The 25,556-nt window shown below is 42.4% G+C and overlaps 1 protein-coding gene across 4 annotated transcripts in view; it reads right to left on the reverse strand.

Moving 5' to 3' along the window:
* Nucleotides 1–8,976: 8,976 nt before the first annotated feature.
* Nucleotides 8,977–25,556, reverse strand: part of CLHC1 (clathrin heavy chain linker domain containing 1) — a 29,410-nt gene continuing 12,830 nt past the window's right edge. For 3 of the 4 annotated variants that reach the window (XM_070734750.1, XM_070734751.1, XM_070734754.1), the window contains 6 exons: nt 25,277–25,364; nt 23,552–23,658; nt 21,363–21,537; nt 15,859–16,061; nt 13,014–13,193; nt 8,977–11,586 (listed from right to left, as the gene is read on the reverse strand). In XM_070734750.1, the coding sequence (XP_070590851.1) occupies nt 11,390–11,586; nt 13,014–13,193; nt 15,859–16,061; nt 21,363–21,537; nt 23,552–23,658; nt 25,277–25,364 (950 nt within the window). In that variant the 3' untranslated portion in view covers nt 8,977–11,389. The remainder of the gene's footprint in view (nt 11,587–13,013; nt 13,194–15,858; nt 16,062–21,362; nt 21,538–23,551; nt 23,659–25,276; nt 25,365–25,556) is intronic. The other variant, XM_070734753.1, reaches the window with a different exon arrangement.

Below are 25,556 nucleotides of genomic sequence, written 5' to 3' on the forward strand. Positions count from 1 at the left end.
TTCATGTAGATGTTCAATAGGAAAGGAGAAAGGACCAAATGCTGAGGTACCCCTCAAACGAGACATCTGGGGGGTCAACCACTGTCCTCCTACTAACACTGACTGCGACTGGTTAGAGATAGGAGAACCACCGTATCACAGTGCTCCCACTCCCAATTCCCTTAGTTGTCGCTGAAGAATACCATAGTCAATGATATCAAAAGCAGCTGACAGGTCAAGTAGCACCCAGATAAATGAATGGTCCCATCTTGGGCTTGCCTTAGGTCATCCATCAGAGTGACCAAAGCAGTTTCTATGCTGTATCCAGGTCTGAAGCCCAATTGAAAAGGGTCCAATGACAGTGGGAGCTGGAGTTCCACCACTTTCTCTATAACCTTTCCCACAAAGGGTAGGTTGGAGACTGGATGAAAGTTCTTTAATTTTTCTGGATCCAAGGAAGGCTTCTTGAAGAGGGCTGTTACAACCACTTCCTCTAATGGTTGTGGGAGGGACCCCTCCCTCAATGTGGCATTAACCAAAACCTGGAACCAGCCTTGTGTCACCTCCTTGCTGGTCGAAACCAACCAGGAGGGGCACGGGTCCAACAAACATATGGAGGAACTCGTCGCTCCCACAGCCTTGTCTCCTTGATCCTCAGGAGTCGCAGTATCAAATTCATCCCACACAATAGGACTGAGATCTGCCCCTGTCATCTCGGTCGGAATTGCCCAATCAGAATCCAGGTCCCTCCGAATCTGACCGACTTTATCTAACAGGATAAAGGGCTCCTCCGTACCCTCTACATTGAGAAGGGAACAAATCAAACTAAACAGGGCAGCTGGGAACGAATCAGCAAATGCAATAAGTGCGGAAAAATGAGAACATTTTGCCACTAAATAAGTCCTAATAAAGGCTCTTAACAGTTTTTGGTCAGATTCAGAGAGCTGGTTCCCCAGTGTCGCTCTAGACGTCTCTTCTGACACTTTGTTTCCCAGAGATCCTCAGTAAACCATGGAGCTTTCCTTGATCCACCGCCACTGAGAGGTTTCAAAGGCGCAATCCATTCCAGGGCCCCAGATGTCACCCTATTCCAGGCAACCACTGGGGACTCGGGTATTTCCCCAAGCTCCCTCTGGAATCCTTCTGGGTCCATTAGGCATCTGGGGCGGAACCACTTAATTGGCTCCGCCTCCCTGCAGTGGGGGAGTGGTGCCTTAAAGTCTAACCTCAGCATATAGTACATATACATTAGATATAATTACCATATGTGTACTGCTGTAAGGGCAAATGCCATCTTAGTATCAACTGACATGATCTATATTTCATAGTTTTAGCAGATGGGATCTATTTTCGCAAACCAGCTGCCTTGTTCTTTGTTAATGCTTTGACAGGTTCAAGCTATAAAAGGGAGTGAAATATCTTTATTCATTTACTTCCCTGGTATTTTTCCTTTTTTTGCCTCAAAACCTCATGAGTTGTTTTAGTTTGAGAGAAAGTGCCTTGCCCATCGTATCTTCTGTTTTTTATGATTGAATGGAGATTTGGACTTAGGATGCCAAGTCTGATATTCTAAATTTTTGAACAAGAATGGAAATACCTCTAGTCATGCATTTACAGAAATGGCATATGAGAGATGTGGCAACTGTTTTAGAAATATTACCCACATTAGAAGTATGTAGCAGTTTGAAATACAGTGTTCCCTCGATTTTCGCGGGTTCGAACTTCGCGATAAGCCTATACCAGTGTTTTTCAACCAGTGTGCCGTGGCACACTAGTGTGCCGCGAGACATAGTCAGGTGTGCCGCGAAGCTCAGAGAGAGAAAGAAAGCAAGAGAGAGAGAAAGAGAAAGAAAGAAAGAGAGAGAAAGAAAGAGAGAAAGAAAGAAAGAGAGAGAGAAAGAAAGAAAAAGAAACAGAGAGAGAAAGAAAGAAAGAGAGAGAGAAAGAGAGAGAGAGAAAGCAAGAGAGAGAGAGAGAAAGAGAAAGAAAGAAAGCAAGAGAGAGAAAGCAAGAGAGAGAGAAAGAGAACAAGAGAAAGCAAGCAAGAGAGCAAGAGAGAGAAAGAAAGCAAGAGAGAGAGAGAAAGAGAGGGAGGGAAGGAGAGAGAGAGAAAGACAGAGGGAGGTAAGGAGGGAGAGAAAGAGAGCAAAAAAGACAGGAAGGAAGAGAAAGAAAGAGGGATGGAGAGAGAGAAAGAAAGAGGAAGGAAGGGAGAGAGAGAGAATTTTTTTGTCCAAACTTTTTTTTGCCCCCCCTCCCGCCCCGCTCAATGTGCCCCAGGGTTTCGCAAATGTAAAAAATGTGCCGCGGCTCAAAAAAGGTTGAAAATCACTGGCCTATACCATGGTTTTTCAAAAATATTAATTAAAAAATACTTTGCGGGTTCCCCCCCCCTATACCACGGTTTTTCCTGCCCGATGACGTCATATGTCATTGCCAAACTTTCCTCCACCTTTAATAATTTTTTAAAAAAATAAACTTTAATAAATAAACATGGTGAGTAATAATCTAAATGGTTGCTAGGGGAATGGGAAATTGTAATTTAAGGATTTAAAGAGTTAAGGGAAGGCTTGTGACACTGTTCATAGCCAAAAATAGTGTATTTACTTCCGCATCTCTACTTCGCGGAAATTCGACTTTCGCGGGCGGTCTCGGAACGCATCCCCCGCGAAAATCGAGGGAACACTGTATAGGCAGGCAGGCAGCAGGCAAGAGCATGGTGGCACAATGGTTAGAATGAAGTATTGCAGGCAAACCCTGTCCCCAATAGGAGTTTGATTCTGACCCACTCAAGGTTGATTCACCCTACTGAGGTCCAGGGCAGTCCAGTTTTTGAACAGCTTATGGCCCAGTAGTGGGTTGTAGACCAGGAGTTGTGGACCCCTGCCAGAAAGTATCATAGAACTAAACCATACAGATACCATATAGGTCAAAACTACCACTTTGAATTAGACTTGCTGAATATCTACAGAATAGATATTAAGTACATAAACTTCACTTCCTAGCAATGTGGTTATCATACTTTGGACTAACTGCAGCTTCCAAATTGATTTCATTGGCAACACCATATTATAATTATAATAATAATCTAAGCAAATGGTGATAAGGCCATAGGTTGCTGCCAGGAAAGCTTTAATGTCCAAATAGGGCTACAACTGGTGCATCAACCTCAGCTGGTCCAAGTATCTCTGTCTCATAACTGTTCAACAGAAACTTTTTCCAAGACAACCTCCAAGGTACCGGTATTCTCCTTCAGGTGAGCCTATTTGTAGCATATATTAGGCCTGTTTATAGACAACTAACTCCACCTTGCTAGGATTTGAGCTTATTTCTATCCATCTAGACACTGGGTAAAGATTTCTACAGCATCCCAGCTCAATTGTAGGTGGCAATGTACTGTTTACTTTGTGCCTGAGAATTGCTTCATCCACTGAGATCTTGCATTACTTGTTCTAGTCCCTAGATATATTATGTAAATTGGGGAGCAACAATTCCCTGAAATGATGAAGAGTGATGAAAACTAAGTAGCAGCTACCCACAGCAGAGGAGATATTTTCCACTCTCCTGTGTGGCTTTCTGGATTATTTGGATGGAAGCACCTTCCTGTTTAGTCCTCAAAGGTTTCTGTATTAGTATTGTTAGGTGTCGTCATTGGGGAAGTGTCACTTATAGTCCTGTGAAGTCGTCCATCTCTTTGTACCTTCCTGTTTCTGAGGAAACACTTGAAGTTTTGTTTGTATCATTCAAAATAACTTCAGTACCATATCTTTAATAAAGCACTTATCTAATCCTGTGTAGCTAAAAATAGGCTGCTGGAGGGATGTTCTCCCACTATGAAAGGATTTATTATGTGTTTATGTTGTGTTGTGTTCATTTTTATACAGTACTGTATATAGAATTGCAATTCACTATAATGATATTTCCCATTGAATGGCAAAGAAAGCAGTCATTTTGTTTGGCGATAATCTTTTGATTTTTCCAAATTTAATTACTCTTTTGAGTAAAACAAAATAGCATCTACTCCAATTGTTTTATTAAAGTTTCACAGCTGATTCATCAAAAGAGTCGATGTTGATGTTGATCAGCAAAATGGTTGATAAATGGCCAAGTTCAATCAGAGCCCCATAAGTCCATTTCTTTATTCAATTCCTATCTGCTGCATTTAAATTATAAGCTTCTTGCAGCAATTATGTGCCCTTTGTTCTCTGTAAAGCACTATGCACACTGATAACAATAAATAATTAAGAATGGTAATCTGAATTGTTCCAATCCCTTCTTTAATGACATCAGAAAGCTGGAATAAAAATGTAAATCTTAATATCAATGTAAAATCTATGGTCTTAGGTTCAGGTTGGAAACAATAGGAATGGATATAAGCAAAGCACACAGCAAAGAAAACTCATAAAAATGTACTGTTGTTCACATACGAAAGTATGTACCAGCCTATTTTAAAAATTTATCAGGATGTATAATTTATTAACGAAGATTGGCTGATGCTGGGTTAGTAAAAGAACCTGAATTGAAAAATCAATAACAGTTCGAGAAGCGAAAGCAGCTAATACACATTATACACAGATAGACAGACAAATAGTCAGACGGTTCTTAGAAGGAAACCTGGTAAAAGATGGGCTTTTCTGGTCTTTATGCAAATTTTCAATCATAAAATAGACTAAAGAGAGAAAGACAGACCCAGAGAGACAGCCTGAACTCTGTATTGGGTGAATACAGAATGATTGCTCTGACTTGTATTTCTAAATAAAAAAGTACAGAATGCTGTTTAGCTTCCTGGGGAAAAAATAAAATAAAGAAACTAAAATAAAATGCATAATGTATAAAATGAGCATAAGAACATAAGGAGAACCATGCTGAATCAGGCCAAAGCCCATCGAGTCCAGCATTCTGTGTCACACAGTGGCCCACCAATTGTAAATGGGGATCTTGAGCAGAAAGAGAAGACAAAACCCTCCCTTTCCCTTGATCCCCAACAAATGATACTCAAGGGAATCCTGCCTGCCTCAACCAATATAGAGGCGGCACATGGACATCCATTTCAATGAACTTTGTTGGATGATCCAGCAGTTTAGTTTTTGAAGAAAACTCTCTCTCTCTCCTCTCCCCCCTCCCTCTCCATATTATTACATAATAAATTCCATTATAGATAAGGTGACCAAATTTTCCTTGGAAAAAATGAAGGACCAACCTGAAAAAAGAGATAAATTGTCGTTTATAATTTTGCTTTACAAAGGAAAATTCAAGAGAAAAACCAAGAAAATAAATAATTTGAATATGTCTGAAAGATAGCTTTCTGAAATAAAGAACTGTCTTTTTTTAAATAAAGATACGGAAACCCCATCTTTGGCTCCTCGCTTCTACTGCGCTGCCGAGCACATCAGCTGCTGGGCGGCCGAAGGAACCTTCCCTGGGTCTTCAACTCCCAGAGCGGCGGACAAGCGGCGGGCGGACAAGCGGTGGGCGGACAAGCGGCGGACAAGTGGCGGCCGGACAAGCGGCGGAAAAGCGGCGGGTGGACAAGAAAAGCGGCGGCCGGACAAGCAGAAAAGCGCCGGACAAGCGGACAAGCGGCGGACAAGCTGAAAAGCGGCGGACAAGCGGGCAGGCAGGCGGCTCCTCAGCTGCTGGGTCTTCCCAGGTGCGGAAGTAAAAACACCATCTGCGCATGCGCGGCCATGGAAAAAGGGCGCGCATGCGCAGATGGTGTTTTTACTTCCGCACCACTACATCCCAAAAAATCGATTATTGCGAGGGGTCTTGGAACGGAACCCTCGCGATAATCGGGGGATCACTGTATATAGTCACTGTAATTATAGACCATGAAGGAGATCCAAAGGAATCTGAGATTTTTCCATCTGATTGAATTAAAATTGCTGCAGGTTTTCATGGATATCCACCTTGTAGCCACCCCCATCCCCATTTCCTGCAACTGAGGACAGAGCAGTAACCCAGGACATTGGTCAACTGTAAGAGTCCAAAGACCTCAAAGCTGTGTTCGGTTGCTATGATAATTCAGCCTTCCGCCTTCAGCCAAGCAGTCAAGGCAACCTTCCTGTTAACCTTCACCCAAAACTTTGCCTTGCATTCAAATTTAGCCAATAACAAAGTAAGTAAACAAACAAACAAACAAACAAACCAGTTCAGCAATCCAGACTGCATGAAGCTGTTGGACTCAGGAAGGAGACTTGACTAATAAAACGTTTACAAGCTAGAAAAAAAAAGATGGGGAGATTTCCTCAATCATACAGTAGCAAGCAGTAGAACTGCAGCTATCAAGATGCTTTCTACCTTTTTGTAGTAATGTGTATATGGGAAAGGGAAGGCAGGGCAGGGCGTATGTGTGAGAAAAAAAAAAAGGCTCCTACAATAGATCTTAATTTAGCTTCCATTTAAAGAGAAGATGAGCACACACGAATTACAGAGATTTAAAAGAAAATGTAAGCTTGCTTTATTCAATTACTCCTCCACCTTCAAAATCTAGGGTCAGGCATACCATTAAGACTGTTATTTCTGGCAGTGTTTTCTGTCTTTGTGAGACAGGTTATTTCCTTACTAGTTACCTATTGTGCCTTCTAGCATCACCATTACTTGGCTGGTATGACAGTGGTGAGGCCAGCCTCTTCAGGTAGCCCTCAACTCATAATGACAATTAGGACCAGAATTTCCATTGCTAAACCATGTAGTTATAACATGGGACCACATCATTTAGTGACAGCAATACTGCAGCCAAGGTTGTTATTAACCGAACATGTTGGGCCTCCAGAGGGGGCAGGGGAGGCCATTTTCGCCATCCCCAGGCATTGAATTATGGCTGTGGGCACTCGCGCATGCACAATAGTCCATGCACACACACTTTCGGCACCCAAGGAAAAAAAGATTTGCAATCACTGCTATAGATCTTTAATGAGCAAGAGTAGCTGATTGCTTCTTACTTTTCTGGCCTGGCTGTCAGAAAGTGCTGGCTGAACGGCCACCATATTCCAGATGGCATAGGGCAGCAGCATGAATTGCTCTGCTTTTAAGGTGCATTGGTGCTCTCAATGCTGTGCTGCATCAATTGTTTAGGGTGAGAAATAAGCAGCATGAAAGAAGTGATGGTTGAGCAGCTTTGAGGGGTTGAAGGATAGATCAAAGTGTGCCATGTGGTTCAGGTCCTTAGGTAGAGCCAGACTTTTCCCTTCCCTCACAAATCAAGATGGATATAAGCAGGGGTGGGCTACTAGCCGGAATGCCAAATTAGGCTCACCTCCGTGGCTCTGGAGGTCCAGTGGGTTTCAGCAGTGTTATATTGCTGCACCTGTGCAGATAGCAAAATTGTGTCCGGAGAAGCAGGTCCGCCCGTGTTCCGGCAAGGTTTTTTGCTTCCGCGCATACAGAGACGAGCCCTATTAGGTGTTCCGGCTAGTAGCCCACTGGATATAAGTCAAAAATTGTTTTGATGCCTCAGACCAATGTCTTTTTTGACCTTGGCCATTTTAAGATGTATGGACTTCAACTCCCAGAATTCATGACCAGTTGCGGAATTTGGAAAAAGCTGCCTCAGATAAGATTTCACCTATAATTCTCCTTGTGAACTATTCAGTATTGCGAGTCTTCGGAGAGGGGCGGCATACAAATCTAATAAATTATTATTAGTAGTAGTAGTATTAAATTGCTTCCTTTTCATTACATTCTATAAATCACTTGAAACCATAAATATCATTTATACATTCAACTGGGCTTGTTTTCATTTGGAATTTCCTGTAGAAATTGTGGGTTTTTTCTGATTTGTGCTTTTTTTCTCATGCCGTCTGCACTGGAAACTCCAAGATTACCTCTATTTCTCCTTTTCCCTGATTCTGTAGCTGTGTAGCTGTGAAATTGTTCAGCATCTAACCTTACTTGCAAATGGAGGAAAAGCTGCTTCTTGTGGCTTAAGCCCACAAATGATTTCCCAAAGCTTGGATGAAAGAAAGAAAGATTTTCTTTGATATAAAAAAGACAGAAAAAATAAAAAGGAGAAGGGGAGTAAAAGAAGCATATTAATATAATGAAAAGAAAATCTTTCACCTTAATAAAACACATTGACCCTTGACAGCCTGGAATAATAATGTTCATCAATATTTCTATTTATATCAATTGCACATAAACAAAAAAGGAAACATTTATCCATGATTTGAAGAAGATAAATTTGAGGTTGCATTTTTTTTAATGAAACAGCCTCCTTAGAAGTGAAGTCGCTAATGAGGTTTTCTTTGTAGCCTGCTGAAAAATGTGGAAGTCCAGGCCAGCTGTTAACAGGTCCATCATTGCACCTACACCTGGACCAGGAGACATTGAAAATAGTGACTCATGCCTTTTGTCATCTCTCAGTTGAATTATTGTGGTTCATTCTATGTGGGACTGCCCTTGGCACAAGTGTAGCTGTTTGCTTGCCAATTGGTGCTAGCCAGTTCAGCAACATACCTATTGTGTGAGCTACACTAGTTATCACTAGGGCTTCCTGAGTCAATTCAAGGCGCTGGTTGTCACCTACATAACACTAAATAGGCTTGGGCTCTTGTTATTTTTTTTAAAACTGTTTTTTTCCAAATAAAATCTGTCTGGAACAGCTTGTTCTCTGAGGTCAGGCTATGTCAGCCCCACTAAATACAGCAGACCAGGAAATCAACTGCATAGCAAAGCTAAGACTATTTTTTTAAAAAAAATTGAGAACGGCTGTAATAAAATCTAAAAAGCATTGTACTGTACCTCCTCGTTCTTCTTATTCTTTAGGGAATGCAGAGCGTGTTTGTCTGAGCTGCTTCCAAATGTTACTAGGAAGGACTTAAAGCCTTTTTAGCCTAGGCCATAGAGACTATATCTCCATCAAGGTCATCTTTCTTACTCTCTACAGACTGGCCACTACCCTTTTATCCTTTTTAGGAAGCAGTCAAAACTACATCTTCCTCTAGGCATTTGGGGTATGTAAGATTTTAATGGACGACAGCAACAGACTTCGAAGAGTTTAATATTTTATGATTTTATGGATATAGTAATAGCACTGCAATCCTGTACACATTTTTCTAGGAGCAATAGTAAATTCATATGCAAAATCCTATTAATGATTATTTTTGGCTTCCACTAAACACCCCTTATGGGTGTTATATAAAGCATCTTGTGTTTCTTCTAAAATATTATTTTAAACTAACTCCCATCAATGGGCAACATTCTGAACTTAGGAAATCAGTTGTAAAGGGGAGTTTTTCTTTGTATTAGTGCTGTATTTTTCACTTCCACATTCCTGCTTTGCAAAGATTTGGCCAAGACCAGCCCAAATGTATTTTATGAGAAATCTGATGTTTGAATGCTTTTCTTGTTCCCAAGATTACAGTGCCTTGTATATAAACCAGTAGCACAAGCCAAGGAGACTCCCACACAGTTGCTTCACAAGCTGTAATTCTGTAATCATATATGCAGGGACCACTCTTGCTATGTATGTGCAAAGCTGTATATATATATATATATAGTGTGCCTCGGGATGAATTAAGCCATAAACAACTGCCATGCATTTTTACAAAGGGATTGATATAATTTAAAAATACTGTTTACTTGCCTAGACTTTCTTTCTCTTTCTAACACATCCACCAATACACGTCTCTCTTTCTCTCTCCCACAAACACACAAATATATATCATGCATATAGTAAGCTATATTCTTAAATAAATGAACCAGGCTACATTTTCTTAAGAAAGGGTCCTTTAAGAAATAAGGGGTCTGTGAATCACAACTAACCAATTTAAACTCAGTTATTATTTAATTCATTAACAGGATTATATGCAAATTCTTGGTGACACAGGATTCCAACAGTGATTTTCTGAGCCAAGGAAACAGAGAATCTGTGGCTGGGTGTTGTTCAGCAAAACTCTCTAAAGTTAACATGATGTCCAGAGACAATTCAGTAAACTAGTGAGCTGGCAATTTACAGTATCTGGAATTTGGGTGAGGTCCCATACTGTGATTAAAATTCAGCATCTTGGAGCAAATTATCGGGCCATCTGTGCTTGAAGTGGCTTATTTTTTACTTTTCCACTGCCATAAAGAACTTAATTTGCCTTGAGACACACACACACACACTCTCTCTCTTTCCCTCTCTCCCTCCCTCCACACACAAAACTTCAATGCCTCCCCCAAGAATCGTTACTGCATATATGATTACAGAGTTACAGCTTTCCAGAGTGAGAATGTCCTTGGCTTGTATTGCAATCTTGGGAACTAAAAAGACATTCATTCAAATATAGCACAGCATATCTCACAACATACAGTTGAGCTTGGGCTGACAAAATCTTTGAAAATAAATAATGGGGAGGGGATGAAAAAGAAAATAAATGTTGGGCTCTGTTGCTGTAGTTGCTGATATTTAGCCCTTTGTCACAAAATCTATGTCTAATTCTTAGCTGTTCCTTATCAGCCTGCTTAATACACATTATGATGAAGAGTGGATACATTGTTGAACATGTATAATTTTTTTCTTGGTTTGTTTCTATCCCAAAACCTTGTGAAATATAATTGGATGTGAGTGCAAGAAAATCTTTGGCAGGTTTACAGGGGCGAAAGAAATGAACTGCTTGCTCTAAAGGAAGGAACATAAGGATGAAAATATATCTTCAAATACGTACAATCATTTTAGAGATATAACTTTACTAACGTGCTGAATTTGTTAGTAATCAAGAGTCTCTGGTATAACAAAATGTTTCATAATAGGATGGATTTTTAAAAATACTTATAGCATAAATATAAATTAATGCTGAATCTATATGCAATAAGGTAGCCTAATACCTTCTGGGTGCATTGGGACTATACTTTTCATAATCCAACATGCCAGGAAAGACATAACCATTAGTCCAAAAAATATTGATTACATGGGAGAAACCAGGAATTATTCCAGTTTCATTCCAGTTCATAGAATGGAAATAATAACTGTGTAGCTAAGTTGTGAGCATCTTATCCATGTGTATATTAAAGATACTTTCTAATTATCACTAAATGTATAAACATAAGAGCAACATGATTTTAAAAATTAAACAAATATGACTGTTTGGGAGATGAAAGACTGTGTCTCTAACAATTGATTCAACTTCCTGTCTCTAGGAAGAAAAAAATAGGAGAAAACAAATTACTGAAAAAAGGAAGAAAAAACACAAATGATCTGGTGTAAACACAGCTAAATTACTTTGGAAAGCAACACAATTTTAAAAGTAAAACAAGGGCAAATGATCAAGCATGAGCAGCAACTATAGCACAATCAAATCAGGTTCATGGTATTAAATATATTACATTTTAAAAGCAGAAATGACACAAAGAAGTCGTGTTGTTATTTGTCCAGCCAATACAAACAACTCCTAGGACAAAGAGCTCCTCCACGTGCCTTGTGGAAAAATTACAAGAACACATGTTCCATTAATTTGGCATCCTCTGAATCATCTGCTACAATTTCAAACACTCCTTCCAGGTTAGCAAGGCTAGAGATGATAAGTTTGTATAAATTTTCTTTTTTGAAATGGAGGCATGTTTCAGCTATCTCCTTCCATCCTTCCACATTGGAGCTTTCTTTTGCAATCATTTGTTCCAATGTATCTACAAATATGTTTGAGAAAGAAGACAAACAAAGAATATTTTGCTGCTTTTTGTCTCTGAATCAGTAACTGTTTCAAAATGCATACTTTCTTCGTGTGATTCTAAAGTAAATTACAGCAAGCATTCAGCAGATGTCACTGTCAAAGTAGATAAATTTGAATTTGAATGGGATCTAAGTTTTATTTTTTTCTATTTATTCATTTGTCCAATACACAAATACATAGGAAGAAAGATAGACATGTGATAATATAAAAGAGGGTGAAAGTGAACTTAAAGGAGAGGATATATGAAAGGAAGAGAATATATAAGATAGGTAAAAGAAAGGAAAGATAATTGGACAGGGGACACCAGTGCACTTATTTACGCCCCTTACTGGCCTCTTAGGAACCTGGAGAGGTCAATCGTGGAAAGTCTAAGGGAGAAGTGTTGGGGGTTAGGGGTTGACACAATTGAGTCCGGTAATGAGTTCCACGCTTCGATAACTCGATTGTTGAAATCATATTTTTTACAGTCAAGTTTGGCGCGGTTCATGTTAAGTTTAAATCTGTTGCATGCTCTTGTGTTATTGCGGTTGAAGCTGAAGTAGTCATTGACTGGTAGGACAATGCAGCATATGATCTTGTGGGTAATACTCAAATCGTGTTTTAGGCGCCGTAGTTCTACGCTTTCAAGGCCCAGGATTGTTAGTCTATTTTCGTAGGATATTCTGTTTCGAGTGGAGGAGTGAAGGGCTCTTCTGGTGAAATATCTTTGGACATTTTCAAGGGTGTTGATGTCTGAGATGTGATATGGGTTCCAGACAGATGAGCAGTAGTCTAGGATGGGTCTGGCAAAAGTTTTGTAGGCTCTTGTGAGTAGAGTGAGATTGCCTGAGCAGAAGCTGCGTAGGATGAGGTTAACAACTCTAGAGGCTTCTTTGGCGATATTGTTGCAGTGGGCTTTAGCACTTAGGTCATTCGATATTAGTATTCCAAGGTCTTTTACTGAGTGTGGGTTAGCAGTGAGAGATTGTTTATTCAGTTCAACTTTGGAATTGTGATTGAAGCATAAGGAAAATCTAATCCTTTCCTCTCTCCATTTTCTAATAAAAAACTCTCTCCTACATTTTATTTAGTCAGATAATTGCTATCAAATGTATTTACATTCTATAGATGTCATAAGGCATGGCCTTGAGGGGCAGAAGGAAAAGAGTTACCATGACAACAGTCGGATAAGAGGGGACTGAGTTCAGGCCAAGAAAATATCTCAAAATAACATCTCAGACATGCCCCTTCCAAGTTCACACAAAGATAAAGGGAGGGATGGGGAAGGACATTCTGACTTTCAAGATTCTGTTACAAAAGCTGTTACAATAAAAGTAATTTCTTATCCTGGTCTACTTCTAGGATTGCCACATTCCCACTGAACAAAAGTCAAGCTATATTTACCCTTGCCCTTTTTGGTAATATCCTCCAACAAGTGTAAGCCATGTATTTCATGTTCTGTTCCAATGAGAGAATGAATGGTATCCCCAAGGGACATGATTGGTGGTTCCCCATTCCATTCTTGAGAGAAGCAACGGATGAAATCTAAACAAGGACATTGCTTCAGTAGGAAGATATAATCCTCTGAAATCAAACAGCACAAGTGTTAGAAAGCCTGAAAAGAAAAAGTAATAGTGTCCAGATATATTTATATTTGCAGCTTGAAAAATGTGTTTGTCACTTTTACTTTCCAGCATAAAATGAGCAGGAGTGTACCACCTTTGAAAACTCAATACTGTATTCAGGGGTGGGATTCAGTCGGTTTGGAATGGTTCGGGCGAACCAAATCTGGTTCGACGAACTGGTTGTTCCAAGGGCTGGCTGACCCTACTTACCCCACTCCTCCCAAGAGTCTCCACGTGGCCCGTTTTGGATGCCAGGTAAGCAGAGGAGCTGCACGGAGACTCTGGAAGAGTGAAAAATGGGCCTACTGGAAGTCCAGAAATGGGCCCATTTTAGGCCTCCAGAAGGCCTCTGGAGCCAGGGGGTGGCTGTTTTTGCCCTCCTGGAGGCTTGACGAAAACCTATGGTGAGGGCAAAAACCAGGCCTACTTTAAGTACCAGAAGTCCAGAAACAGCCCTGTTTCCGGCCTCAGGAGGGCCTCCAGAGCCCAAAGGAGGCTGTTTTCGCCTCCAGAACCTGGGAAGGCGAAAAACAGGCCTACCAGAAGTCCAGAAATGGACCCATTTCCAACCCTTGAAGGGCCTCTGTTGCCCGGGGGAGGCTGTTTTCAGCCAGCTGGAACTTTGAGGAATACAGAGCCTGGGGAGGACGAAAAACGGGCCTACCAGAAGTCCAGAAACAGACTTGTTTCTGGCTTCCGGATGGTCTCCAGAGCTTGGGGGAAGTCATTTGTGCCTTTGTGGAAGCTTGAGGAAAGCTTCTGGAGCTTGGGAAAGGCAAAAAATGGGCCTACCAGTAGTCTAAAAACAGGCCCATTTCAAAGCTTTGGAGGGCCTCTGGTGCCTGGGGGAGGCCGTTTTCACCCTCCTGAAGGCTCAAGGAAACCTCTAGAGCCTTGGGAGGGCAAAAACTCACCCTCTGCTGTGGTGCAGCTGAGTAGGCCACACTCCCATGCCCAGCATCTGGGCAGTGAACTGGTTGCTGGATTTTTTTTCAATCCCACCCCGACTATGGAATTATTACATTTTTAGGTATATAATGTCAGATCTTTTTTAAAAAAAATATTTGTTTTAATTTTTAACACATACAATGTTTTTTCTCCACCATGATGATGTCACATAGTTGGTGAATGTTAAGAAACATTGTGAACTCCAACTTCCATTTCAGGATGTTCCATATTTGATCAATAGGGTTTAGGTCTGGAGATATGCTTGGCCAGTCCATCAGCTTTACCCTCAGCTTCTTTAGTAAGGCAATGGTCATTTTGGAGGTATGTTTGGGGTCATTTGTCATGTTAGAACACTGCCCTGTGGCCCAGTCCCTGAAGGGAGGGGATCATGCTCTGCTTTAGTATGTCACAGTATATGTTGGCATTCATGGTTCTCGCAATGAACTGTAGCTCCCCAGTGCCGGCAACACTCATGCAGCCCCAGACTATGATATTCCCATCACTATGCTTGACTGTAGACAAGACACACTTGTCTTTGTATCCCTCACCAGGTTGCCGCCATACATGTTTGACACCATCTGAACCAAATAAGTTTATCTTAGTCTCATTGGACCACAGGGCATGGTTCCGGAAATCCTTGTCCTTGATCTGCTTGTCTGCAGCAAACCATTTGCAGGCTTTCTGGTGCATCATCTTTAGAAGAGGCTTCCTTCTGGGATGACAGCCCTGCAGATCAATTTGTTCAGTGTGCAGCATATTGTCTGAGCACTGACAGGCTGACCTCACCCCCACCCTTTCAACTTCTGCAGCAATGCTGGTAGCACTCATACATCTATTTCCCAAAGCCAACCTCTGAATATGATACTGAGCATGGGCACTCAACTTCTTTGGTTGACCATGGCGAGGCCTGTTCTGAGTGGAATCTGTCCTGTTAAATCACTGTATGATTTTGGCCACCATGCTACAGCTCAGTTTCAGGGTCTTAACAATCTTCTTATAGACTAGACTGTTTTTATGTAGAGCAACAATTAGTTTTTTTCCAGATCCTGAGAGATTCATTTCCATGAGGTGCCATGTTGAACTTCTAGTGATCATTATGAGAGTGAGAGCAATAACATCAAATTTAACACACCTGCTCCCCCTTCATACCTGAGACCATGTACCACTAATGAGTCACATGACACCAAGGAGGGGAAATAGCTACTTGGGCCCCATTTGGACATTATCACTTAGAAGTATACACACTTTTGTTGCCAATAATTTAGACATTTATGGCTGTGTGTTACGTTATTTTGAGGGGGCGCACATTTACACTGTTATACAAACTGTATACTCACTACTTTACATTGTAGCCATCATTTCATCAATGTTGTCAAATGAAAAGATATATTTTAACATTTACATAATGTGAGGAGGATTACTCACTTCTGTGACATACTGTACGTGCATATATACATATTCAACACGGGGAGAACAGAAATATACACACAATCACATTTGCAAAACATTTACATTGAATTAGATTTATTAATTCCATCCTTTTCTCACATACACATACTATGGGCAAACACACACGTACATCCTGATAACATTGAAAGCCACCTGAACATCATTATAACATTATCAGATAAAATTTAAAACACAAGACATAAATACAATATAGCTCTGAAATGTACCTGTAGAAAAAGGTTTGAAATGATGTAGATAATCCATGGCTCCATAAATCTGGTCCTGTTTGCACAAACATAAAACAGCTTTTTTGTGTGACCCACACTCACTGTATGCAATTTGAGCCAAAGCTAGACACTGGGACCAGTTGTGCGTATCCACATCTGCATAATTAAAGATTACATCACCGGCAGCCTCAGAGAATTCCAATCTGGGCAAAACAAACAAACTAAACATCATTAGATAATTTACAAATTTTGGACATTGTAAAGAAAAGTGGAGTAATGATAATAATATTTTGTTCTTTTAAAGGATAACATAAAATCAAAGAGTTATGATCAATAAGGTAAAAAAGATATGGGAAAAGAAAACAAGCACATCTGAAGAATTCATAACACACTTTTTTGTCCTCATACATTTCTTCTTGTGGAAAATAGGGTATACTTTACCAAAGCCCAGCTTTCTACATGTTAAAAGTCTCTCCTTCTCTTAAGACCATATCTTACTCCATATCAAAAGCAAGATCAGAATATGCACCAGAAAATATCCATCAAGAATAAAAATGAGAGAAGTGGCATGCCTTATATCTATCCCTAATTTCATAAACCTCACTGGAATGCATTTATAGGCTTGAAAGATCATGAAAGATCATGAACCCCAATAGATTTGCCTGAAAGGTGATTTTCCCCCCCCCCTCATAAACCAACTCTGGATTCTCTATGCTTTGCAGGGATTTCAATTACAATTGGAATTTGAGACTGAGCTACAGGTTGACTGTGGAAACTTCTGCCTCTCATTTGGAAACCAAGGACCCAGAATATATATATATATATATATATATTTTACAGTCAAGTTTGGAGCGGTTAATATTAAGTTTGAATCTGTTGTGTGCTCTTGTGTTGTTGAGGTTGAAGCTGAAGTAGTCGTTGACCGGAAGGACGTTGCAGCATATGATCTTGTGGGCAATACTTAAATCTTGTTTTAGGCGCCGCAGTTCTAAGCTTTCAAGACCCAGGATAGATAGTCTATTTTCGTAGGGTATTCTGTTTCGAGTGGAGGAGTGAAGGGCTCTTCTGGTGAAATATCTTTGGACGTTTTCGAGAGTGTTGATGTCTGAGATGTGGTATGGGTTCCAGACAGATGAGCTGTATTCGAGAATGGGCCTGGCATAGGTTTTGTAGGCTCTAGTCAGTAGTGTGAGATTGCCAGAGCAGAAGCTACGTAGGATCAGGTTAACAACTCTGGAAGCCTTTTTGGCGATATGGAGGAAGAACGGAGAGGCGCACATTACAAGATGTTTGAAGTTTAGGATGAAGTTTTTGGAGCACTTAATGCTTCCTTCTGCAGTCAAGCTTTATGGGGATGCTGACTTCAAAAGCACCAAAACCTGGTTCAATGACCATGGGATTACTGTGCTTGATTGGTCAGCAAACTCGCCTGACCTGAATCCCATAGAGAATCCATAGGGCATTGCCAAGAGAAAGCTGAAAGACATGAGACTGAACAATGTAGAAGAGTTCCATAACACCTCAGCAGTGCCACAGGCTGATAGCTTCCATGCCACACCGCATTGAGGCAGTAATTATTTATTATTATTATTATTATTATTATTATTATTATTATTATTATTTATTAGATTTGTATGCCGCCCCTCTCCGCAGACTCGGGGCGGCTCACAGCAATAATAAAAACAATATACAGTAACAAATCTAACATTTAAAAATATCTAAAACATACACACAAACATACCATGCATAAACTGTATAGGCCCAGGGGAGATGTCTTAATTCCCCCATGCCTGACGACAGAGGTGGGTTTTAAGAAGTTTACGAAAGGCAAGGAGGGTGGGGGCAATCCTAATCTCTGGGGGGAGCTGGTTCCAGAGGGTCGGGGCCACCACAGAGAAGACTCTTCGCCTGGGTCCTGCCAGACGGCATTGTTTAGTCGACGGGACCCGGAGAAGGCCAACTCTGTGGGACCTAACTGGTCGCTGGGATTCGTGCGACAGAAGGCGGTCCTGGAAATATTCTGGTCCGATGCCATGAAGGGCTTTATAGGTCATAACCAACACTTTCAATTGTGACCGGAAACTGATCGACAACCAATGCAGACTGCGGAGTGTTAGTGTAACATGGGCATACCTAGGGAAGCCCATGATTGCTCTCGCAGCTGCATTCTGCACGATCTGAAGTTTCCGAACACTCTTCAAAGGTAGCCCCATGTAGAGAGCATTACAGTAGTTGAGCCTCGAGGTGATGAGGGCATGAGTGTCTGTGAGCAGTGACTCCCGGTCCAGGTAGGGACGCAACTGGTGCACCAGGTGAACCTGGGCAAACGCCCCCCTCGCCACAGCTGAAAGATGGTTCTCTAATATAAGCTGTGGATCGGTCAAGAGCTTCCGCTGCAGCCTTGTTCCAGGCTTCAGCAAGAGAATCTACTGAACTGTGCATCTGGAATAACCACAAGCGCCCTCTGAAAGCTCTCTGGGTCCATCAGGCGTCTGGGGCAGAACCATCTAGTTGGTTCCGCCTCCCTGCGGGGAAGGATTGGAGCCAGGAAGTCAAGCCGCAATAGAAAATGGTCTGACCATGACAAAGGCAATACTTCTAAGCCCCTTAGTCTCAGACCATTGCTCAATTGCTCAGAGAGGAATACCATGTCGGGTGCGTGTCCCCCCCTCATGAGTCGGACCCTGTACTACTTGAGTCAGGTCCATGGCTGTCATGGTGGCCATGAACTCCTATGCTAGCCTAGAGGTTTCGCCGAGCAACGGTAGGTTAAAGTCCCCCAAGACAATAAGTCTGGGGAACCCCACCTCCAGCCCGGCTACCTGCTCGAGCAGCACAGGCAGGGCTGTTGACATGCAGCTGGGAGGCAGGTACGTGAGAAACAAGCCCACCTGAACCCCTAAGTCCAACTTCACCAGAAGGGACTCACAACCCGCAATCTCTGGAGCAACGAGTCTATGCAAGCAAAGGCTCTACCTGGCTATAATAGCCACTCCTCCCCCCCCCTTCCCTGGGCTCGGGGTTGGTGCCATACCTGAAACCGAGCTGGGCAAATTTCAGAGAGAGGAACTCCTCCCTCTGGGCCCAGACAGGTTTCAGTCACACATGCCAGGTCAGCCTCCTCATCCAGGATCAAATCCCAGATGAGGAGAGCTTTATTTACCACCGACCTGGCATTGAGTAACAGCAGCCTGAGCCCAGGGCCAGAATTACACTCATCACCAGCACCCTGGGTTGAGCTCACGGAACCGGAACAAGGGATCGTTATTAAGCAGCGATCTCTTCTTCCCCTGGAACGGCTAGTTCCATGGCTCCCGCCATATCTGCCTCTCCCCAGCAAGACTGATATATTCTGGCCCTCTGCCACCCCAGAGATAGGTACCCCCTCCCCTCCTGCCTCTCCAACATCAGGTGGGCCAAGTATATCATTCATACCACTCCCATTCACCTCATTCATACCGTAGTCCCACCCACCGCATCCATCCCACCCACCCCCATTCATCCTGTAATCATCCACCCAATGCATATAACCCCATTTATTCCAAGAATCATAAGCATCCATCATTAAAACCCCCCCAATAAATTAGCTAAAAACAGTTAAAAACATTAAAAACAAAAACAATGAGCAATAGGAAATATAGGAAAAGTAATCAATCAGCAGTTCTTAATAACAGCAGGCTGATGGCGCTAGGCTCTGAACCAATTAAGTTCCAGAAAAGTCCAGTATGAAAGCCCAAATGAGAGTCCAGGTCCCCAAATGTCCAGGTTTCTGGGTAAAAAATGACCACTGCAATGCTGACTGCTGCCACCAACCAGCATCCACAGTCCATGTCCATATGGTTGGCTATTGTTTCCTGGGACTTCTCTGTCTCTGTATCTCTCCTGGCTCCTATCAATCCCTCTGGTCACTCCCCAATGTCCGCTGCTCCTCTCAGGAGGCATCTCCAGTTCTCCACACAATCCTCCCCGTTCCATGTGTTTGCAGTCTCGTAAATACTCGCTCCGGATTCGGTCTTGAAAGTCCACCCGTTCCAATGGTCCCTCCAACTTCGGGCGCCCCCACCATCTGGCGCAACGGCATCCCAGGACCATCTGGTTCTAGGGCGAGAATCCAGCTGTTTTACTCAGTATTTCCACTATTATAACTACTCCATGGTAGCAGATGGCAGGCAGATGGCTCAAAACAGTGAATAACAACAATAGCCGCAGATGACAAACAGACAAGCACAGAGGCAAACGGTTAGCGGCCGCCATTTTCCGAGCCCCAGCTGATTACTCAGCAATATCTCCACGGCGAAAATAGTTAAAACGCCACGGAGCAGGGGCATCGGGATCTTCTTGGTCTTCTTAATCTGGATATGAGGGGTACCTTCTTCTGGGGTTCCAAACCCCCTTTCTATCCTCCCAAAGTGCTGATATACAAGAGGGGGCAACAGGCAGCATGCTGCAATGCCGCGGATGACAGGCGGCTCAATTTTATCTCGCGGTCGCCATTTACGAAGCCCAGATGACCAGATGACTAAACTGCCGACTCTGGGGCAAAACTGAAGCAAAAACAGCGCGAAAAAGCAGAGAGGAAGGGTCTTCTTGGACAGCAAATGCTCACTTCTCCAAAGCTGTAAGTCCAATGCCAAATTAATCCACAAATTCCTATATTTCTCGATGTTAACCGCCGTAGTCCGGCAGAGCAGCAATTCCACCCCCCTCCTTGCTCCCACCGGAAGCCCAAACATGTTGTAAGCCGCCCTGAATCTAAGGAGAAGGGCGGCATAAAAAATCGAATAAATAAAATAAAATAAATAAATAAATAAAATAAACCAAGTACTGAGTACATATGCATGCTTATACTTTTCAGAGGTCCGATATTGTTCTATGTACAGTTCATGTTTTATTGATCGCATGTAATATTCTAATTTTCTGAAATGGTGGATTTGGGGGTTTCATGAGCTGCACCCCATAATCATCACAATTATGACAAATCATGGCTTGAACTATCTTGTCTTGCATGGAATGAGACTCTCTCATATATTACATTTCACCTTTTAAGTTGCATTACTGAAATAAATGAACTTTTGCATAATATTCTAATATTTCAAGTTTTACCTTTAATAGATGTAATCTTGCTGATTTCTCCTAACTATAAATAGCCTGCTGTCCTTCTGAAAGACTCCTTATTCTAACCTGTCTTCAGCTCACTTGAATTGAGTTTGATGGAGGTGGGCTAATTCAGTATGAAAATAATGCCTGTTATGTTTTAAGACTTGTTGTTTAGAATGTACTGTTTATAATTGATTTCTCAGAAATAAGAGTATTCTTCAACACTTGCTATCCTGAAAATATGCCATTTAGTTTATAAGTGAATATTCTGGCAGCTAATGCCCCAAATCCTGATCTTCTTGAACATTTGTCATACTTATCTGGAATTCCCACAGAATGACCTGTGGATTTCTTGTACATAATGTATATCTACTGCTACTGAGCCAGAATTCTAGATGACCACTTACTTGTACAAAGTGATCCAATGCATCACCAAGTCTAACCGTTTCTCAGCTAAGGCACATTTGATGGCTTCAATTGTCAAATTTGCAGGAAGTTCCTTCTTAATAGCATCGGTTGTAGTTATGAGTGCATCACAATACATAAGCAGAGGGAGGATCTTCCCTTTAATACGACCAACAGCTGAAGGGGGAAATTAACATTTTTAAAAACAATTGCTTGTTGCAGTTTGTTTTCTATGCCAGCAATTTTTCTCAAGCTCAGACCTATCAAAGGAGGATCTGAGCTCAGAATACTATAAATTAAGAAAATGAACATAAATTTTGTCAAGGTTTTTTCCTGCCTGAGAGAGACAATCATTATATAAAGTTCAGTAGACTAATCTGGGTGTGGTATAATCTGAGCATGGGCAAGAATGAAGAGTTCTCTCTCATTGCTCTTGATGTTTCTGCTGGAGAAGGAGGTCTGTTGAAAGTGTTCCTCTAAAACAGCGTTTCCCAACTGGTGTGCCGCGGCACACTAGTGTGCTGCGAGACATGGCCAGGTGTGCCGCCAAGCTCCAGCTGGGCGGGGCACTGCCGGTACTTCCGTACTGGGGCTCCCGCTCGCAGCTGTCCCCCGGCTCCTGCTCGATGCCGCGGTTTTCGGCGCTCTCCTGCTGGGCCTCAAAGAAGGAAGGCAGGAAGAAGGAGAGCTCCATTCTTCGCGCCTTTTTCCCGCCTTCCTTCTTTGGGGCCCAGCAGGAGAGCGCCGAAAACCGCGGCATCGAGCAGGAGCCGGTTGACAGCTGCGAGCGGGAGCCCCAGGACGGAAGTACCGGCAGCACCCCGCCCAGCTGGAGCTTCTCTGGCATCGACGACAAGTGTCCTTTGTGGCCCGGCAGGAGGGCACTGGCGATGGGAGCGGGGGGGGGGGGCCCGCAGCGGCCGCAGGCAGTCGCGGGGAGATGGCGGCGGCGAGAGGGAGCGCTCTCTCTCTCTCTCTCAGCTGACTGCAAGCAGGAGCCCTGACGGTGGCGGTTGGACATGCTGCTGGACGTCGTACATGCTGGCGCTGCGGGCCTGGCATATACGGTGTCCAGCAGCATGTCCAGCTGCCGCCGTCAGGGCTCCCGCTTGCAGTCAGCTGAGAGAGAGAGAGAAAGAAAGAAAGAAAGAAAGAAAGAAAGAAAGAGAGACATATAAGAGAGGCAGAGAGAGAGAGAAAGAGAGACATAGCAAGAGAGGCAGAGAAAGAGAGACAGAGAAAGAAAGAGAGACAGAGAAAGAGAGATAGAGAAAGAGAGAGAGAAAGAGAGACATAGCAAGAGAGGCAGAGAGAGAGAAAAAGAAAGAGAGACATAGCAAGAGAAAAAGAGAGACTTAGCAAGAGAGGCACAGAGAGAGAGAGAAAGAGAAAGAAAGAGAGACATAGCAAGAGAGACAGAGAGAGAGAAAGAGAGAGAAAGAAAGAGAGATAGCAAGAGAGGCAAAGAGAAAGAAAGAGACATATAGCAAGAGAGTGAAAGAGTGAGAGAGAGCAAGAGAGAGAGAAAAAAGCAAGAAAGAGATAGCAAGAGAGACAGAGAGAGAGAGAGAGCAAGGGAGAGAGAAAGACATAGAGGAAGGGAAGGAGGGAGAGAGAAAGAGAGCAAAAAAGAGAGGAAGAAAGAAAGAGGGATGGAGAGAGAGAAAGAAGGGAAGGAAGGAAAAGAGAGAAAGAGGGAGAAATAAAGCGAAAGGGAGGAAGAGAGAGGGTTTTTTTGTCCAAACTTTTCTTTAGCCCACCCCCCCCCCTTTCAGCGTTCCCCAGGATTTTGAAAATATGAATAATGTGCCGCGGCTCAAAAAAGGTTGGGAAACACTGCTCTAAAATATGGTACTGTAATCTTTATTTGTGCATCTATTAAATTTGTTCTGAATCTCAGCCATATGCAATCACTTGTTTCTCAAGCTTCCAAATTTAATGCATGCTCCAACATATTTCTTTATTTTACATCATTTGAAAAGTTTTATAAAGAACCATAGAAGGTGTGAAACTAGCAATTATGTGTGGAATGATCAAAAGTACTTTTGGCTATCAATTGCACATTCAGTATGGCAGCAATCACATCAATAGAAACTAATTAAGTATAAGCCTCCACTTTCCTTAAATCACAAAGGCAGAGAATATACAAGACTATATACAAAAGAGGAAGATCAGATTTCATGGTCCATACCCCTAAATTTCTCCAGGGTTTCTTCGTTGCGTAGGATTGCTCTAGGACAGTTTGCTGCATATGTTGCTGCAGCCTCATACTGACCACGGGAAAACAGTTCATTGAACCTAGCACAGTTCAAAGAATATAACATTATAAGCAACAGAAAATGGATGCAAAAACACCTTTATTACTGGTAAAATCATAACTAACTAAGCTACAGAGGAAAGAAGTTGAAGCCCCCTGATACTCTGCCCTTGTGCCAAAAAATTGGGAAGTGAAAGTAATTAAATATGTTTCAACTTTGTGAAAACCTTCCCATTGGAACAGATGATCCTTCAGGTTTAATTACTTTTTCTTATTCCAAAATAAATCCTTGTCCAAATTATCTCTAGCTTCTTATCATCTTCATCTCTATCCTCCTAGGTAAGTTTTCCCTAGTAATACCAATCCTATTTTGTTCTCTACCAATGTCTTGTCAATCCAACTGTAAATCATAGATGTCTACGACAGCAGCATATATTTTCATATTGTTCTACCCAATATTGTATCAATATCTAATGCTGTTTGTCTTTCCCAAATAACTTTTCTTCATTATTAAGAATAAAGGCAGCAGCAATTATAGTCTGCATTGGCCCAATAAAGGAGTAAGGTCTGAATGTTTTGGTCCAAACATCTCCTTTGTTTTGTTTTGCCAAGAACCCCCCCCCCCTACTTTTCACTGGAATTTTTTGCCTGTGCAAGATATTATCTTCCTACTTAGCCTCTATTCTACAGGGTTCATAAAAAGTCTGTTATTTCTGTTTTCACTTCCCGTTACTCACTATATTGCTATAGTGCACTGTATGAATCCAGTGTGTTAGGACAAAGGGAATGTGATAATATTACAACTAAGTAAAATATTTAGTGTACAACTAACTTCAAAGATGATTTGAAGAAATGCTTCACACTTCGAGGGAGTGTGACATCTCTTTGCTCTACATTAAAGTAGATTGCCTTTTTTCAGACTTCTCTATGAGCCTTACAAAAATGTGGCTGCTGTAAGAATGACTAGTGAAGCAATTTTTAAGTACCCATTTTTTTCAAGATTGAAGAGTTATTTTAGTGAAGAGCTAAGAAGTGCATCATGACTTACATGCATTTGTGTATAGCCATTTTCACATCATTTTCAAATCAGGAGTTAGGGTCCTTGGTGCACTAAACCAGTGGTCCCCAACGTTTTTTCCACCAGGGACCAGTTTCAGCAAGACAATTTTTCTATGGCCCAGTGGGGGTGGAAAGGGGCGTGGTTGGGGGCGGGATTAAGCATGGGGGTGCTGGTCCTCCCCGCCCCTTTCCCGCCATCGTCCTGTGGCCGGCAGAACCTGCCTCCCAAGCCCTCTTGCCCAGCGGGAGCTAAGCGCTGGAGAGAGGGGGTCAGGCTGGCCCTCCTGCCTCCCCCCAGCCAAAAACGCAAAAGCGCCCCGCGGCAGAAGCCAAAAGAGGCTTGAGCCTCTCGGTCCTTTCCGCCCCTCTGTCCCATCCATCGTCCTGTGGCCGGCAGAACCTGCCTCCCGAGGCCTCTTGCCCGGCGGGAGGCGAAGCGCTGGAGGGAGGGGGTGGCGGCATGAGGGCCGGCAGCTGCTGACTCCACGGACCGGTGCAACATGCCCCGCGGCCCGGTACTGGTCCGCGGCCCGGTGGTTGGGGACCCCTGCACTAAACAATTCATTTGCCGAAATAAAGAGACAAGATCAGAAGATTTACCTTTCAATATATTCAATCAGATCTTCTGCCTCTTTGCTCTTAGTAGGGTCACGTTCAAATACACTTGAGACACTAGAAACAATTGAACCTGAAAGGTCAGATTCATCCACAAGAGGTTAATATTTTCACACTTAGAACACATTTTACATATTTTAACCAAATCAATAGATTTGTGCAAGGGATACATCTGCAGTAGAAACACACATTCTTTCACTATTTCAAACTGTGGCTTACATTTCAAAGATCTTATAGTAGCCTCTTAAATAAAAGATAAGGAAAT

Source organism: Erythrolamprus reginae, chromosome 1 (genome assembly GCF_031021105.1).
Source record: "Erythrolamprus reginae isolate rEryReg1 chromosome 1, rEryReg1.hap1, whole genome shotgun sequence".
In the NCBI taxonomy this organism is placed as follows: domain Eukaryota; kingdom Metazoa; phylum Chordata; class Lepidosauria; order Squamata; family Dipsadidae; genus Erythrolamprus; species Erythrolamprus reginae.